The 14,815-nt window shown below is 45.8% G+C and overlaps 1 protein-coding gene across 1 annotated transcript in view; it reads right to left on the bottom strand.

The window, feature by feature from the left end:
• Nucleotides 1-6,111: 6,111 nt before the first annotated feature.
• The window catches only part of scarf2 (scavenger receptor class F, member 2), a 110,822-nt gene continuing 102,118 nt past the window's right edge, over nucleotides 6,112-14,815 (bottom strand). The window contains exons 10-11 of the mRNA XM_073065722.1: nucleotides 11,523-11,675; nucleotides 6,112-8,576 (exon numbers count right to left, since the gene is read on the bottom strand). Of these exons, the coding sequence (XP_072921823.1) occupies nucleotides 7,342-8,576; nucleotides 11,523-11,675 (1,388 nt within the window). The 3' untranslated portion in view covers nucleotides 6,112-7,341. The remainder of the gene's footprint in view (nucleotides 8,577-11,522; nucleotides 11,676-14,815) is intronic.

Below are 14,815 nucleotides of genomic sequence, written 5' to 3'. Positions count from 1 at the left end.
CTGTTCATGAATGCAGCATGGAGATACGGTTCCATTTGAAGTGCTGTCTGCGACTGCCTTCCCTGTGCTGTTCACCACCTTCCCTCCTTATAAATTTCCTGTTTCTCAATAACTACCAGATGTCGGTGACGTGGGCTGCTCAGCTCCCTGGGAAGCTCATGATCCAGAGTGTTGTCATGGGCCCCGCTTTGGCTCGGTGACAGTTTTATGTGAGTGGAGTTTTTATTTGAAGCCGGGTACTGGGCTGGGAGCGGAGGCTTCTGAACTGTTTCACTTGGCATGCTTGAAGCAATTACCATCTCATCTTTTATTTTGTTACTATTTGTATGAGACTCAGTTGTCTGGACTTAGTTTTAAATATATCATTTTAGAAAGGATATCAGATGAAGTTCTCCCTAACTGCAAGCACAACAAATGCACAGAAGAATAAAGGAACAAATTTATCTAGTATGGGGAATGTGAAAGTAGTTTGTTAAAGTGCCAGACATGACTAGAACCCTTCTATTCTCCACTCTGGCCTCTTACTCTTCTCATCTGTCTATTGGTGCTTCCTGGCTCCTCTCCTGCTTTGCTTTCTCCTATGGTCCACTCTCCACTCCTATCAGATGCCTTCCTCACCAGCCCGTTATCTTTCCTGCCCACCTGGCTTTACCTACTACCTTCTAGCTATCTTCCTTCTCCTCCTGCCACTTTTTTATTCTGGTATCTTCCCCCTTCCTTTCCAGTCCTGAAGAAGGGTCACGGCCTGAGATGTCAACTGTTCCTTCATTTCTATACATACTGCCTGACCTACTGAGATCCTCCAGCATGTCTATATGTATTTATTGATTGACTGAGATACAGCATGGAGTAGACCCCTCCAGAACTTCCAGACATTCTGTCTCGTAACCCCCGATTTAACTCTAGCCTAATCACAGGACAATTTACAAAGACCAATTAAGCTACCAACCAGTAGGTCTTTGTACTGTGGGAGGAAGCCGGAGCACCAGGACAGGCTCTTTACAGGCAGCGGCAGGAAATGGACCTAGGTCTCTGGTATTGTAAAGTGTTGTGTTAGTGTGTGTTGCTTTGGATCTCCAGCATCTGCAGAATTTCTCATGTACCTAATTGAAGGGGTGTAGTTGGTTTTTATATAAAGTAACAGAAGCTATAATATTTACAATTTCCCCAAATGAATTACACACTGCAGTGTAATTGGAGGGTGTGTATGGTTGAACAATAGTATGAACTAGTTGCATGCTGGAATTTAACTGACTCTTTCGGATTATAATGTGTGTGGAACAGCAGCTTTGACTATTACCACGCTGCTTAACTAACCTTGAAGTGTGGTTTAAGCAAGAATCTTTTCCAGTTTAACATTATCAAGAATAAAGCCTATCCTATTCAACTTCAACAAAAAGGTACACACTGGATTTATTAAACATCTTAATGGCACTCAATTTGCTTTCGACATAATTGTGTCACAGTAAAAGTTCTCAGGCCTCATTAAGGTTGTTATAACCAGGGCAGGTGGTTGGGAAAAGCTCCCACGACATATTAAATGCGCCCAGTGTTGTGCGCCTCAAACAGCCTCTGACGACCAAGTCCAGCTCCTGGCTTTCATGAGTTGTTAAGCCCAGTTGAACCGTACCCTCGGACAGGAGAAGAGACAAAGGCAGGTTAATGGCACCTTAAAACCGGTCGCTTCAGGCAGATTGGGCTCATCAGCTGTGGTTGGTGGCTCAAATTGGAGGAGGGAAACTCTTACCTCAAACCTTTGCTGCCTTGCAGATATACCCATTCATGGGTAGGACTTCAGGAGTAAACTCCGAGGGAAAATTCCAGAGCTGGTGTCCTAAGGCAGTCCTACATTAAGTCGACTCTGGCTGGCAACTCCTACAATGCTGCAGGTACTAAACTGTATCAATCTCTGTTGCTCCTTTGGGTTCATCAGATGTGTGGAGAGGGGGGAGTTGTTTCATGGGCAACAGCTCGCTCTCCATTTTGTACTGACCTGGCTTGGGTATCCAGGCAGCTAGAATGCAGTATCCATGGTTGATTCTGACTAGTGGAGGCCTCACAAAAGTTCTCAGAGAAATTGTTCAGCTCTGCTAGATGAAGCAAGGAAATAATAAGCAGTGAAATGTATGAAGTCTCTGTGGCTGCATAGCATAAATAAACTCACCTTTGAAAGTTCATTTCAGAATGATTTCTCTCTACCGGTGTGGCAAATGTTACTTACTGACAGTTAACCCAACTGAGTATTAACTCTTGATGTGGAGTTCTTTTTTCACAGATTTTATTTGCTCTTAGAGAGTTGCAGGGCAGAGACATTTCTCTGCCAAATAAGTTGTAAGGCGCTCCTTCCCTCCGCTAACCCGCAAGGCGCAGCACCTGCTTAGCCCCGTGATCAGGGTCACGTGAAGCCACGGGAGCAGGTGGTGGATGGTCATATGAGGAGCTGGTGCATATCACAAGCCATGGTTTTGCAACCTCTGCCGCCAGGCAGACGGTCTCTGACGAGTATTGATAATGGCTGGGGTCACCATCCTGTAAAGACACTGGCCAGAAGAAGGCATTGACAAACCACCCTTGAAACATTTGCCAAGAACAATCATGGAAAGACCATGATCACCTATGTTACATGACATGGCACATAAAGATGGTGATAAATGGCTCTTAGAGATTTTAACAATGTAATAAGGTAGTATTTTCTTTAAATTCTCTTCTCTTTCTCTCTCTTAATCCAACCTTCCAAACCCTCTGGTTTTCTTCGACTACTTAACCTGGCATTCACCGTACACGCCAACATATCCTCATATGGATATGATTCGAAAGCAAAAACCTGGAGATGTTGGAAATCTGAAAATAAAACAGAAATATTTGGAAACACTTATTAGGTCAGACAGTGCCTGTGGAAAAATAAACTGAGTTTGTGTTTCAGGTCAAAGAGTGGCTAAGGGAGAAAAATAATCTAATAGATGGAAATATAAAAGGGAACAGGGTTGCCCAGGTGATCCTGTTGGCCATTGATCTGCTCCTGATGCCCTTGGCTTGATTTTTCACCTTAGAGGTCAAGTTGTCATTCTGAACGCCAGACAGCTCTTGGGTTAATTGTAAAAACTGTATTATGTTATTGGCAAGTGCTACCCTGTCAGGCTGGCATCTCTGACAAGTCAGTCCCACAGATTCTGGCCATTTTGTTTGCCAAGAGTTCAAAATAATGACTAAATCGCTAGCACTGAGAAAAAAAATTAGCAGGAGTCGTGAACTCTTTCAAGTGCCCTGTGTGTTTTTATATGTTCCAGAACAGCATTGGGCATGTCACACAGGTCTTTATCCAAACAGTGACTCTAACCAGCAGAGAATTTGGAGTTGGAGATGCAGCGCTCCTGTCAGACTGAGACAAGAGGCTCATTCACGGCCTAACAGTCAGAGCACTGTGAGAGGGGCCTCTCAGGAAAATACATCAACCAAGAGAGAGGAAGCCGAGAATGGGGATCATGTGGTTTATAATTGATACCATACGTGCTGAAAACAGCCCTGCTTTGCACAGCTACCACTGAGTGCCAGCACCAGAAAACTTGATGCTGCTTTAAAACTAGGGTTGATTGATTGCGCTGGGAGTTGGGTACACAAACTGACTCACAGGCATATAAGCACATGTTCACAGGCGTACAAATACACATACTCACTCATAGGGCTACTTCACACATAGATACGCACACAACTTCACATACGCATCCACAAATATAAACTCATTCACACACACACACACACACACATTCACAGTCATACGTACATATGAGAAAAAGAGAAATTTGGGTTATGTACGTGGAACAGAGGGGTATACTGGGCTGTGGTCCAGCTGCAGGTTGGTAGGACAAGGCAGAATAATAGTTGGCACAGACTAGATGGGCTGAAGGGCCTGTTTCTATGTAATAGTGTTCTATGACTCAGTGGCCACTTTATAAGGTACACCTACTTGTTAATGCAAACATCTAATCAGCGAATCATGTGGCAGTAACTCAGTGCATAAGAGCACGCAGACATGGTCAAGAGGTTCAGTTGTTCAGACCAAACATCAGAATGGGGAACAAATGTTATCTAAATGACTGACTGTGGAGCCAGAAGGGGTGGTTTGAGTAGCTCAGAAACTGCTGATCTCCTGGGATTCTCATGCACAACAGTCTCCAGAGATTGCAGAGGAAGGTGCGGATAACAAAAAATTAATCCTGGGAGCGGCAGTTCTGTGGGCAAAAATGCCTTGCCAGTGAGAGAGGTCAGAGGAGAATGGTCAAGCTCACAGTAACTCAAATACCCATTAGTTACAACGGTGGTGTGCAGAAGAACCTCTCTGAATGCACAACACATGGAAGCTTGAAGTGGATGGGCTCCAGCAGCAGAAGAGCACTAGGATACATTCAGTGGCCACTTTACTACGCACAGGGATAAAGTGGCTACTCAGTATATGTTTCAAATCGCAAAGAAGGGGAAGGAGTGCAGAGAACAAACGTGATAGACTCCTTGGCCAATGGGACGTGGGGATGAAGGTGTATCGTTGTATCGTCCACTGTCAGAAGTGGGAGTACTAAATGCAGAGTGTACTGATGGAGAACTGAAGTACATTGGAGCTTGCGTGGAGCCAACCAGCAACATTAAACATCCTGACCTTGTACTTCCCAGTCTACAGAATTCTGTGGCACCCTTCACAATTAGCAAAATTAATTGCGCATTTGCCACTAAACTTCAGATCATTTACATTTGAAAGCATGAAAGACACCTGTGGCGGAACAGCAAGTACACAGCAATCCCAACTTATTGGATTTACGTGGGGCGGCATGGTAGCATACTGGTTAGCACAATGCTTTACAGTGCCAGCAACCCAGGTACAATTTCTGCTGCCGTAAGGAGCTTGTATGGTTTCCCTGTGACCACATGGGCTTCCTTCAGGTGCTTCGCTTTTCTCCCACAGTTGAAAGATGCACCAGTTGGTAGGGTCATTGTTCATAGTCAATTGTCCCATGATTAGGCTAGGGTTAAGACCATAAGATATAGGAGCAGAATTAGGCCATTTATCCCATCAATTCCGCTCTGCTATTTTATCAAGGCTGATCCCGGATCGCATTCAACCCCGTACACCTGCCCTCTCACCATATCCTTTGAAGCCCTGACCAATCAGGAATCTATCATCTTCTGCTTTGAATATACTCACAGATTTGGCCTCCACTGCAGTCTGTGGCAGAGCATTCCACAGATTCACCACTCTTTAGCTAAAAAAAATTCCTCCTTTCTTCTGTTTAGAAAGGTTGCTCCTCAATTTTGAGGCTGTGCTCACTAGTTCTGGATACCCCCACCAGAGGAAACATCCTCTCCATAGCCACCTTAGATAGTCCTTTCAACATTTGGTAGGTTTCAATGAGATCCCCACACATTCTTCTAACTTCGAGTACAGGCCCAAAGCTGCCAAACGCTCCTTATATGTTAAGCCCTCCATTCCCAGAATCATCTTTGTGAACCTCCTCTCAATTCTCACTAATAACAATAAATCCTTTCTGAGATAAGGGGCACAAAACCGTTGACAATACTCCAACCGTAGTCTAACTGTGTACTCCAACTTCAAATCGGGGGCTGCTAGTTGGCACAGCTCCAGAAGGGCCTGTTCTATGGTGTATCTCAATACATAAATAAAAAGATTGTAATCTTGGCAAAATTAATGAAAATTCAATATTGCTTTTTCCCTCAAAATCAGTGCAATCCTTTCCAATAATCTTAAACTCTGAATGTGTACAAGAAATACCCAGTAATAACAAAATTTGTGGAAAATACTTTGTGGCAGGAGAAATAGACCAACACAGTACTAATGATTTCAGATTTCCAGCATCCCCCATCTTTTGTTTCTGCATCCCATACGAGAGGCTTAATTGAACAAGACTGAAGCTGTAGGCTGGTGATACACCAGGGTGGGCTAGCTTATGGAGGAGACACAACTCCCTCACCCTTCTCCATACTCCTGAATCCCTTACGTTCCTGGAGTCAGCCCCGACTATTCCAGGAAAGACATTTATCCGACTACATCCAGTTAAGAGAGAGGGATCGGGGGTGAGGGGAGAAACGCAACCACGAGGCAACTGAGGAAAGAAAACTTGTTTATTCTTTTTGCTTGGCATTTTTAATCAAACTTGAAAAAAAATATCTTACACATAAAAATGATTGTATGCAGAAAGAAGCTGGGACATAGTGCGCCAAGAGTAGGGAGTCCCAGTGCGCTGACAGCAGCACAGTAATCCCAGCCAGTTCAGGCTCTTCCCCTCTCCATCTCTCACAGATGATAGCATGGCCAAGTGTTACCGAATGTCTCACGCACATAATATGCAAAACTGTAAAATACATCAAAAGCATTTGAGAGGCTAAACCTATGTTTGCAAGATGCTCCTGAAAGCTAATACAAATACAGTGTGACTGTTGAGCATCTCACTGCAAACTCCCACCTCTGCAAGCCAGTGATCAGCAATGACACTTATATAATGAACCAAACCATCCTGTGACCGCCAACTCTTCTCGCTGGGCTCTCTTTTCTCCAGGATAATTTTCTGCACACTCCAAACTGCTTCAGGCATCGTCTCCTGCCAACAATGAGCCCTTCCCTGTCAACTTCAGGTTCTTGTCAATCTCCCATCTCCACCTCCTGCTCCCTGCCACGTCTCACCAGCAAGGTGCCCAAGTGGAAATCACTGAAGCAAGTGCAGCACCAAGCAAGTTACCAACTCTTAAGCAAGGCATGTCAACTTCATCTCCCGGCCTTGAGCCTCTTAATCATCCATTTTGTTTCAGTCACTGAGAACTGTAAAAGAGTAAAATACAAAAGCCAGCAATCTGATACTGAATGAGATCACAGACAATGATGAGGAATGGATGTGTTCCTTTCTCGGAGAAAGCTTTGCTGCTGTAAAATTTATGGAAATACATGTCACAAAAGGTTGGATTCTTCTGCCCAGAGAAAGAAGCCTAACTCTATAAACAATCTGCCATAATCAATGGTTCTCTCTATCATTACTGCTCATCAGTCACAGATAAGGTCATGGGAAAGATTTTTTGGTCATCTATCAGAGTCAATACAATACTTAATTCATTTGGCATTGTTGGTCCACATCTGACCTTCAGGGGAGGGTAAGTGAGGGGAAAGACACTCAGATACATACAGCATATTAAAAGTTAGTAATTTATCTGATGCTTCTGGTTGGGCCACTGCAGTGCAGTACAACTACACAGCTCCTTGGGTTTTTATGAGGCTTATAACCACCCTTCTGCCCTGCTGCACTGTAAGCTGGACATCAGCCAGTGGCAGTATGTGGCTTCTGGTTATGACTCCTTTACAGCCATCACCTGAGGGGACATGATGGGTGTTTTTGGATGCGATTCCAAAGTTGCCTCTTTGCTGCGTTTCCTCGGAGGCTTTTTAATTGGTGTCCTTTTGGGTGTCTGCTCACCCGTTTCCTGTCTGGCCTGAGAACAGTTCATTCCGTCTTGCTCCTGGTAGCTGCAGTTCTCCGGGGTCGAACCGCCGGCACTGCCTCCCGCAGCCTCCTGCTGCTCCGGAGAAGGGCTGATCATCTTTTGAAGGTTGCTTGTCGTCGGAATGACTGCTCGCTGGCTGTTGGCGCCAAAGGAGCGCTTGGCTTTTTGCGGGGGCGTAGGCTTCTCCCGCTGCTGGTGGGTGGGAATCAGCCCGTTCTGCCTCATGTTCACCTCTGCCTTATTTAGGCTCTGGGTTTTCTCTTTGAGCTGGGCAGCCAGCATGGTAGCCGTCTCTGGGGATAGATGAGGGTGAATTACCTCAGGCCTACCCTTTGCTTGTGGGGGATTTCTTTGCGACTCTCTCCCCTCCGCTGGCTTCTTGTCATGGGGTGAAGGTCCACTCCTTTTTGATGCGCTCTGGATAGTGCCATTGAGATTCCGCATCTGCTCCGGGCTTGTTTTGCTCTTCTGCACTATGCTGCCCTGACTCGGTTCGTTAGGGGTGTGTTCCCTCACCCGGCTGTGGCCCTTGTCCTTGCGCCTCAGCTTGACCTCGCCGGAAGCTCTCTTCTCATCTTGTCTGCCATAATGTCCAACAGAGGATTCACTCACATTCCTTCTCCTGCCATCTGAGGTGATATGGTGGCCCTCTGCCTGAGTGGCCGCCTTATCCAGAGACGGAGATCTTGCGGTTGACGCCATGTTAGGTTGGCTGGAGTTAAATTTGCCATGAATCCAGGATAACTTGGGCTTTGTTGACGGGTCGGGAGGGGGAGGCTTGGTCCTCTCGGGGGAGGGCTGTTTGCCACTGATATTGGTGGCTCTGCTGCTGTTGGTGTTGATACTGTTGTTGCTGTCTTTCGACTGTTTGGACAGTCGAGCGACTTTGGCGTACACTGCCCCACTGGTCGAGCCAGAGCCGTTGCTGGAGGCTTCGCTGTCTGACAATTTAAGAAGCAGCATGTCGTTGGGGTCGCCTTTCAAGCACGTGTACTCCCCAGCATCCTCTTCACTAACTGCAGGGGCCAGTTTTTCCGCCAGGTTTGCCTTGTCACGGACGCTGCTCTCCATGATACTCTCTGTAAGATTCAAAGAGAATGTCAGGACACTGCCATTGAGAACGCACTATATTTCATATTCACAAGAGCTTCTGCAGATGCTGGCAATCTTGATCAATGCGCACATGAAATGCTGGAGGAACTCAGCAAGTCAGGAGGCATCTATGGAGCGGGCAGAACAGTCGACATTTCAGACTCTTCATCGAACTGGGAAGGAAGAGGACAGAAGCCAGTTGGGGAATGAATACAAGCCAGTGGGTGGTAGGTGAGACCAGGTGAGGGGGAAGGTGGGTGGGTGGGAGTTAGGGGGATGATGTAAGAAGCTGGCAGGTTGCAGGTGGAAGAGGTAAAGGGCTGAAGAAGAAGGAAGTGAATAGGAGAAGACAGTGAACCATAGAAAAAAGGGAAGGAGGAAGGGTGCCAGAGGGAAATGATGGGCTGGCGAGGAGAAGGGGTCGGACAGTAACCAGAAATAGGAATGGAAAAGAGAGAAAGAGGGAGGGAGGTTAAATTACCAGAGGTTAGAATAATCAATGTTCATGCCATCAAGTTGGAGACTACCCAGACAGAATACAGTACTGTGCAAAAGTCTCGGGCACATATATATAATTAGGGTGCCTAAGACTTTTGCACAGCACTGTATTTGCCAATGTGGAGCAGAGGGCAAGTTTGTAAATTCGGTGGGAGCAAAGGATGTTGGGGGTGAAGTAGGTGGCAGAGAAAGTGTGCTGGAACAGTGGTGGGGGGGGGAGTGATAGCACGGGTGCAGACACACCCAGCCCTGAGACACCAGGCAAGGTAATTCGATTCCAAACAATTGGTTTATTGGTCATCACAGAATGTCCGTCTGGTTCTTCCCACTCCCTCTCCTCTCCCTTCCTCCTTTCCCAACCATGACTGCCCTCTCCCTGGCCCCTTCCCACTCTCAGTCAACAATAGAGACCCATATCAGAATCAGATTTATCGTTACTCAGATATGTCCTGAAATTAGTCTTTTTTTTGCAACAGCAGTATAGTGCAATGCATAAAATTACTACAATACTATGCAAAAATCTTCAGCTTCCTCACTACCTCGCTACTGTATATACACTGCAGGTTTCTTTCAGCCATTGAACCTACTCCGTCTCTCAGAACTGTCCCGTATAGCCTTATTTCCCGCTTCAATTTTTCTGTAACCTATTCTCTTTTCCGAATACACAGCTAAATCTGGGATACTTTACAGGAGACAACTAGGCTTTCAATCAGCATGTCTTTGGAATGTGGGAAAAAGCTGGAGTGCCTGTGGAAAACCTGCTACACCACAGGATTCCCTTAAACAAACCAAAAGCTACAGTAGTTGTTGATGGTGACAGCTACTCCAACAGACAGAATTAGGACTACCAGTCCTAATAGCAACGCACACAAAATGCTGGAAGAACTCAGCGCGTCAGGCAGCATCTATGGAAATGAATAAACAGTGGGCAGAAACACTTCTTCAGGACTGGAAAGGAAGGGGGAATGTGACATAATAAAAAGATGGCGGAAAGGGAAGGACTAGCTAGAAGGTGATAGGTAAACCAGGTGGGCTGGAGGAGAAGGAATCTGATAGAAAAGGACAGTGGACCATAGGAGAAAGGAAAGGAGGAGGAGGTGATAAGCAGGTGAGGAGAGACCAAAGGCAAGAGGCCAGAGTTGGGAATAGAAGAAGAGAGGGAGGGGAGTGGATTTTTTTTACCAGAAAGAGAAATCGATATTCATGCCATCAAGTTGGAGGCTGCCCAGACAGAATATAAAGTTTTGCTCCTCCACTCTGAGGGCGGCTCCGTCTTGGCACAAGAAGAGGCCATGGACCACCATGTCGGCAGGGGAATGGGAACGGGAATTAAAATGTTGGGCCACTGGGAGTTCCGCTTTCGGTAGATGGAGTGAAGGTGCTCGAGGAATCAGTCCCCCAATTTACGCCGGGTCTCATCAATGTAGAGGAGGCCCCATCAGGAGCACCGTGTGCAGTAGATGACCCCAGCAGATTCACAGGTGAAGTGTTGCCTCACCTGGTAGGACTTTTTAGGACTCTGAACAGAGGTGAGGAAGGAGATGAATGAGCAGGTGTGTAGCACTTTAACTACTTGCAAGGATAAGTGCCAGAAGAGAGATTAGTGGGGAGGGACGAATGGACAAAAAATCCTGGAGGGTCTGATCCCTGTGGAAATCAGGGAAGGGGGGAAGGTAAAGGTATGTTTGGTGGTAGTCCTAACAGTGCTCATTCCATTAAAGTCCCCAGTATGGGAAAGGAGAAAGAAACAACTTAATGGGTGGTAAGGTTTTCAATTATTGCTGAGTTTGTAATCATTCCTCTCAACACAAATACAAGTAAGCAGTTCTCAATGCCCCATGATTAATAATAAAGACCCTCCCCCCTTGACTCAACAGCTGATAAAGATCTTGCGCTATTTAATTCAACATATGATTAGGTTAACTCAGAAACAAAGAAAGACAATAGACAACAGACAGTAGGTGTAGGAGTAGGCCATTTGGCCCTTCTAGCCAGCACCGCCATTCACTGTGATCATGGCTGATCATACACAATCAGTACCCCGTTCCTGCCCTCTCCCCATATCCCTTGACCCCGCTATCTATAAGAGCTCTATCTAACTCTCTCTTGAATGCATCCAGAGACTTGGCCTCCACTGCCTTCTGGGGCAGAGCATTCCACATATCCACCACTCTCTGGGTGAAAAAGATTTTCCGCATCTCTGTTCTAAATGGCCTACCCCTTATTCTTAAACTGTGGCCTCTAGTTCTGGACTCACCCATCAGCGGGATCATGCTTCCTGCCTCCAGTGTGTCCAATCCCTTAATAATCTTATATGTTTCAATCAGATCCCCTCTCATCCTTCTAAATTCCAGTGTATACAAGCCCAGTCGCTCCAATCTTTAAAGGAAACTTTAATCTAGTTTTGTACACGCATATGCAACTATTGTACTCACCCTCATGAGGCACACAATATACAGGGCCATCATCCGCTGTATCAAAAGATGAGAAAGAGCCATGGGAAGACCAGGAGGGCGAAGGCTGATCCATCATTGAAGGTGGCTCAATGAAGCTACAGTTCAGGGTGTTTTCCATATCATGATGGGCCACTGGAAAGGAATAACAAGGGAATAGTAAATCCAGTCCAAAGAAATGCCTACAGCCTACATCACCCACTCAGCATTGAATGACATGACTTTTACCAGGGTAGTCTAGAGAACACTGTGTACAATAACCCACTGGATCCTCTTGCCCCCTGCTCCCCAGAACCTTGCTCTATCATTGTAATTTATCCTTGACTATACCACTGGAAGATTACACCACAGATTTAGTATGCCTGTCTGGATAAATGCATTCTCTATCTCTCATTTAATATTCTGGCTTGACCCATCCTTCAATGATTAATGTTATCCTGCCAATGGGACAATCCTGCACTTCATTGAGGTAGTGGCTCCTATTATTGAGTGTTAGTGAAAAGTTCAAAATGAGAGTTTAAAAGTTCAAAGTAATTATCAAAATACATATATGTCACCATATACAACCCTGAGTTTCATTTTCCTGTGGGCATTCACAGTGGATACGAAGAGATTTAATGGGATCAATGAAAAACTACACACAAAAACGGACAAACAACCAATGTGTAGAAGACTAACTGTGCAAATACAAGCAAACAAACAAATAATTTTGTGAATATGATTTGTTGAGTCCATAGGTTGTGGAATTAGTTCAATGTCGAGGTGAGTGAGTTATCCACGCTGGTTCAGGAGCCTGATGGTTGAAGGGTAATAATTGTTCCTGAACCTGGTGCTATGGGATCTAAGCAACACGCACAAAATGCTGGAGGAACTCAGCAGGTCCGAGACCCTTCTTCAGGACTGGAAAGGAAGGAGGAATATGCCAGAATAGAAAGGTTGGGTGGAGGGGAAGGAGGACCAGCTAGAAGGTGATAGGTGAAGCCAGGTCAGTGGGAAAGGTAAAGGTCTAGAGAAGAAGGAATTTGATAGGGGGAAAAAATTACCAGGAGGCGAGATCAATGATCATGCCATTAGGTTGGAGGCTCGAGGGTGGCCTCATCATGGCAAAAGAGAAGGACATGTCAGAACAGGGGAGATAGGAATTAAAATGGTTGGCCATTTTTGGTGAATGGAGTGAAAGTGCTTGACAAAGCAGTTCCCCAATTTACGTCAAGTCTCACCAATGTAGAAGATGCTGCATCCAGAGCACCAGATATAACAGATGACCCCAAAATATTTGCAGGTGAAGCGTTGCTTCACCTAGAAGGACTGTTTGTGACCTTGAATGGCAGTAAGGGAGGAAGTGTATGGGCAAGTGTAGCATATCTGTCACTGTGTCAGGAGAGAGATATGTGGGGATGGGTGAATGGGCAAACAAATCATCCGTAGATGCTGCCTGATCTGCGGAGTTCCTCCAGTATTTCAAATGATTCAAATGGTTCTGTTTATTATCAAAGAATGTACACCATATACGACCTGAAATACTTGTGTTCACAGACACTCACGATAAACAGAGCCCCGAGAAAATGAATGACAGAAAAAGCATTCAAACCCCAAAGAGCCCACTCCCCCATGCAAGCAGTAGCAAGCATCAATGCATCAGCCTCACCCGTTTCAGTAAAAAAACATCAGTGCCCACCACCCACCAAGCTATAGCAAAGCATCCACACTTTGTGTGGGTTGCTCTCAATTTCCAGCCCTTGCAGAATCCCTGGTTCTGGTGTGGGACCTTCTTCCCAACAGCAGGCGCAAAAAGAGAGCATGGCCTGGATGGTGTGGGTCCTTCTGATGATGAATGATGCTTTCTTGTGCCATTGCTTCTTGTGGACGTGCCCAGTGGTGGGGACGGCTTTTCCTGTGATGGACTGGGTTGTATCCACCACTTTTTGGTTGAGAAGCAGTTCTTGCCCTGCCGCCATTGGGCTCCAGGATGGGCTTCACTCACTTTGACATTGGAACTAACTCTGCAGGCTCTGTACTCACTTGTGAGGACTCTGCAGCTCATAGTCTGGCTGTTTCTTGGTTACTTTCCTATTATTATTTGCACAATTTGCCCTCTTCTGCACATTGGATGTTTATTAACCCAGTATTAATTAGATGACATTTTTGCCTCCTGTTCTCTTCAGACCACCACTGTGTAAAGGTTAGACAGGTAGCACACAGACACTGGAACCACAACTGTGTGTGTGTGTGTGTGTGTGTGTGTGTGTGTGTGTGTGTGTGTGTGTGTGTGTGTGTGTGTGTGTGTGTGTGTGTGTGTGTGTGTGTGTGTGTGTGTGTGTGTGTGTGTGTGTGTGTGTGTGTGTGTGTGTGTGTGTGTGTGTGTGTGTGTGTGTGTGCGTGTGAATGATACTGAATCTCATGCCAGGAACTTCAGAAGTAGCCCAACTCTATATCCACTTTGTCCCCTTGGGATAAGCCCCTCTGATATATTATTAACTTAATTTTAGAGGAATTGATCCAGAGAGAGCGACACTTTAATGCCACTATCTGCAAGGCATAGCCCAATATGGGAAGTGTAGCGATGCATCGCAGACTGCTGACCATCTTGTGAGCAGCACACTCTGGAAGCCTCGTGCCTGGTTCTTCTGCATTAGTGTGGTGAAGGAGAAAGGAAGGTGAGCAAGCTATCGATTCCACTGCTTCTCGTGGCTTCTGTTCCAAATTTAATGAACACACCGCCTCTCATAAAAGAGATAAAATCATCTCTCTGTGGCACAGCTTCTTGCTTACGATAAATTCCCGCTCTTTTTCCAGTCTTTAGTTCTCGCAGTGCCTCACGTTCCCTGTGCCACCTTTGTGCTGAATACCTAAAAGGCTTCCTGCATTGTGAAGTAGCAGGGTGCTAACTAAACTGTTTACTAACATGGATGTAACATCATGGTAATAGCTCAGGAACATGCAAAGAATTCCTAGCCTTTGGAGTTGTAATGGTGCCCAGCTTTGATGTGGTCACTTCATTAGGCTGTGGTAGCAGCTGAGGGCAATTATGGTGGATCTGCTAATCATGGTTTCCACATCTACCTCCTTAATGCACACCAACTGATGCAGCAAAGGAAAATAATATTTCAGGCAAGCTGCCAGCCTCCTGGGATGAAATCAAACCCTGACTCTCTGTCAGCAGAGAGACCGACAGGAGCTTCAGAGCTGCCGATAATGGGCCAGATGCAGCAGTAAAGCCATCACAGGGCGCAGGCATGCCTGTCGTCCGGTATCTTGTTTGCTGATGACTGTTG

The sequence above is a fragment of the Hemitrygon akajei genome, chromosome 14 (assembly GCF_048418815.1).
Source record: "Hemitrygon akajei chromosome 14, sHemAka1.3, whole genome shotgun sequence".
Taxonomy (NCBI): domain Eukaryota; kingdom Metazoa; phylum Chordata; class Chondrichthyes; order Myliobatiformes; family Dasyatidae; genus Hemitrygon; species Hemitrygon akajei.
Note: the sequence above shows the minus strand (reverse complement) of the source record. Positions and strands in the feature narration are given on the sequence as shown.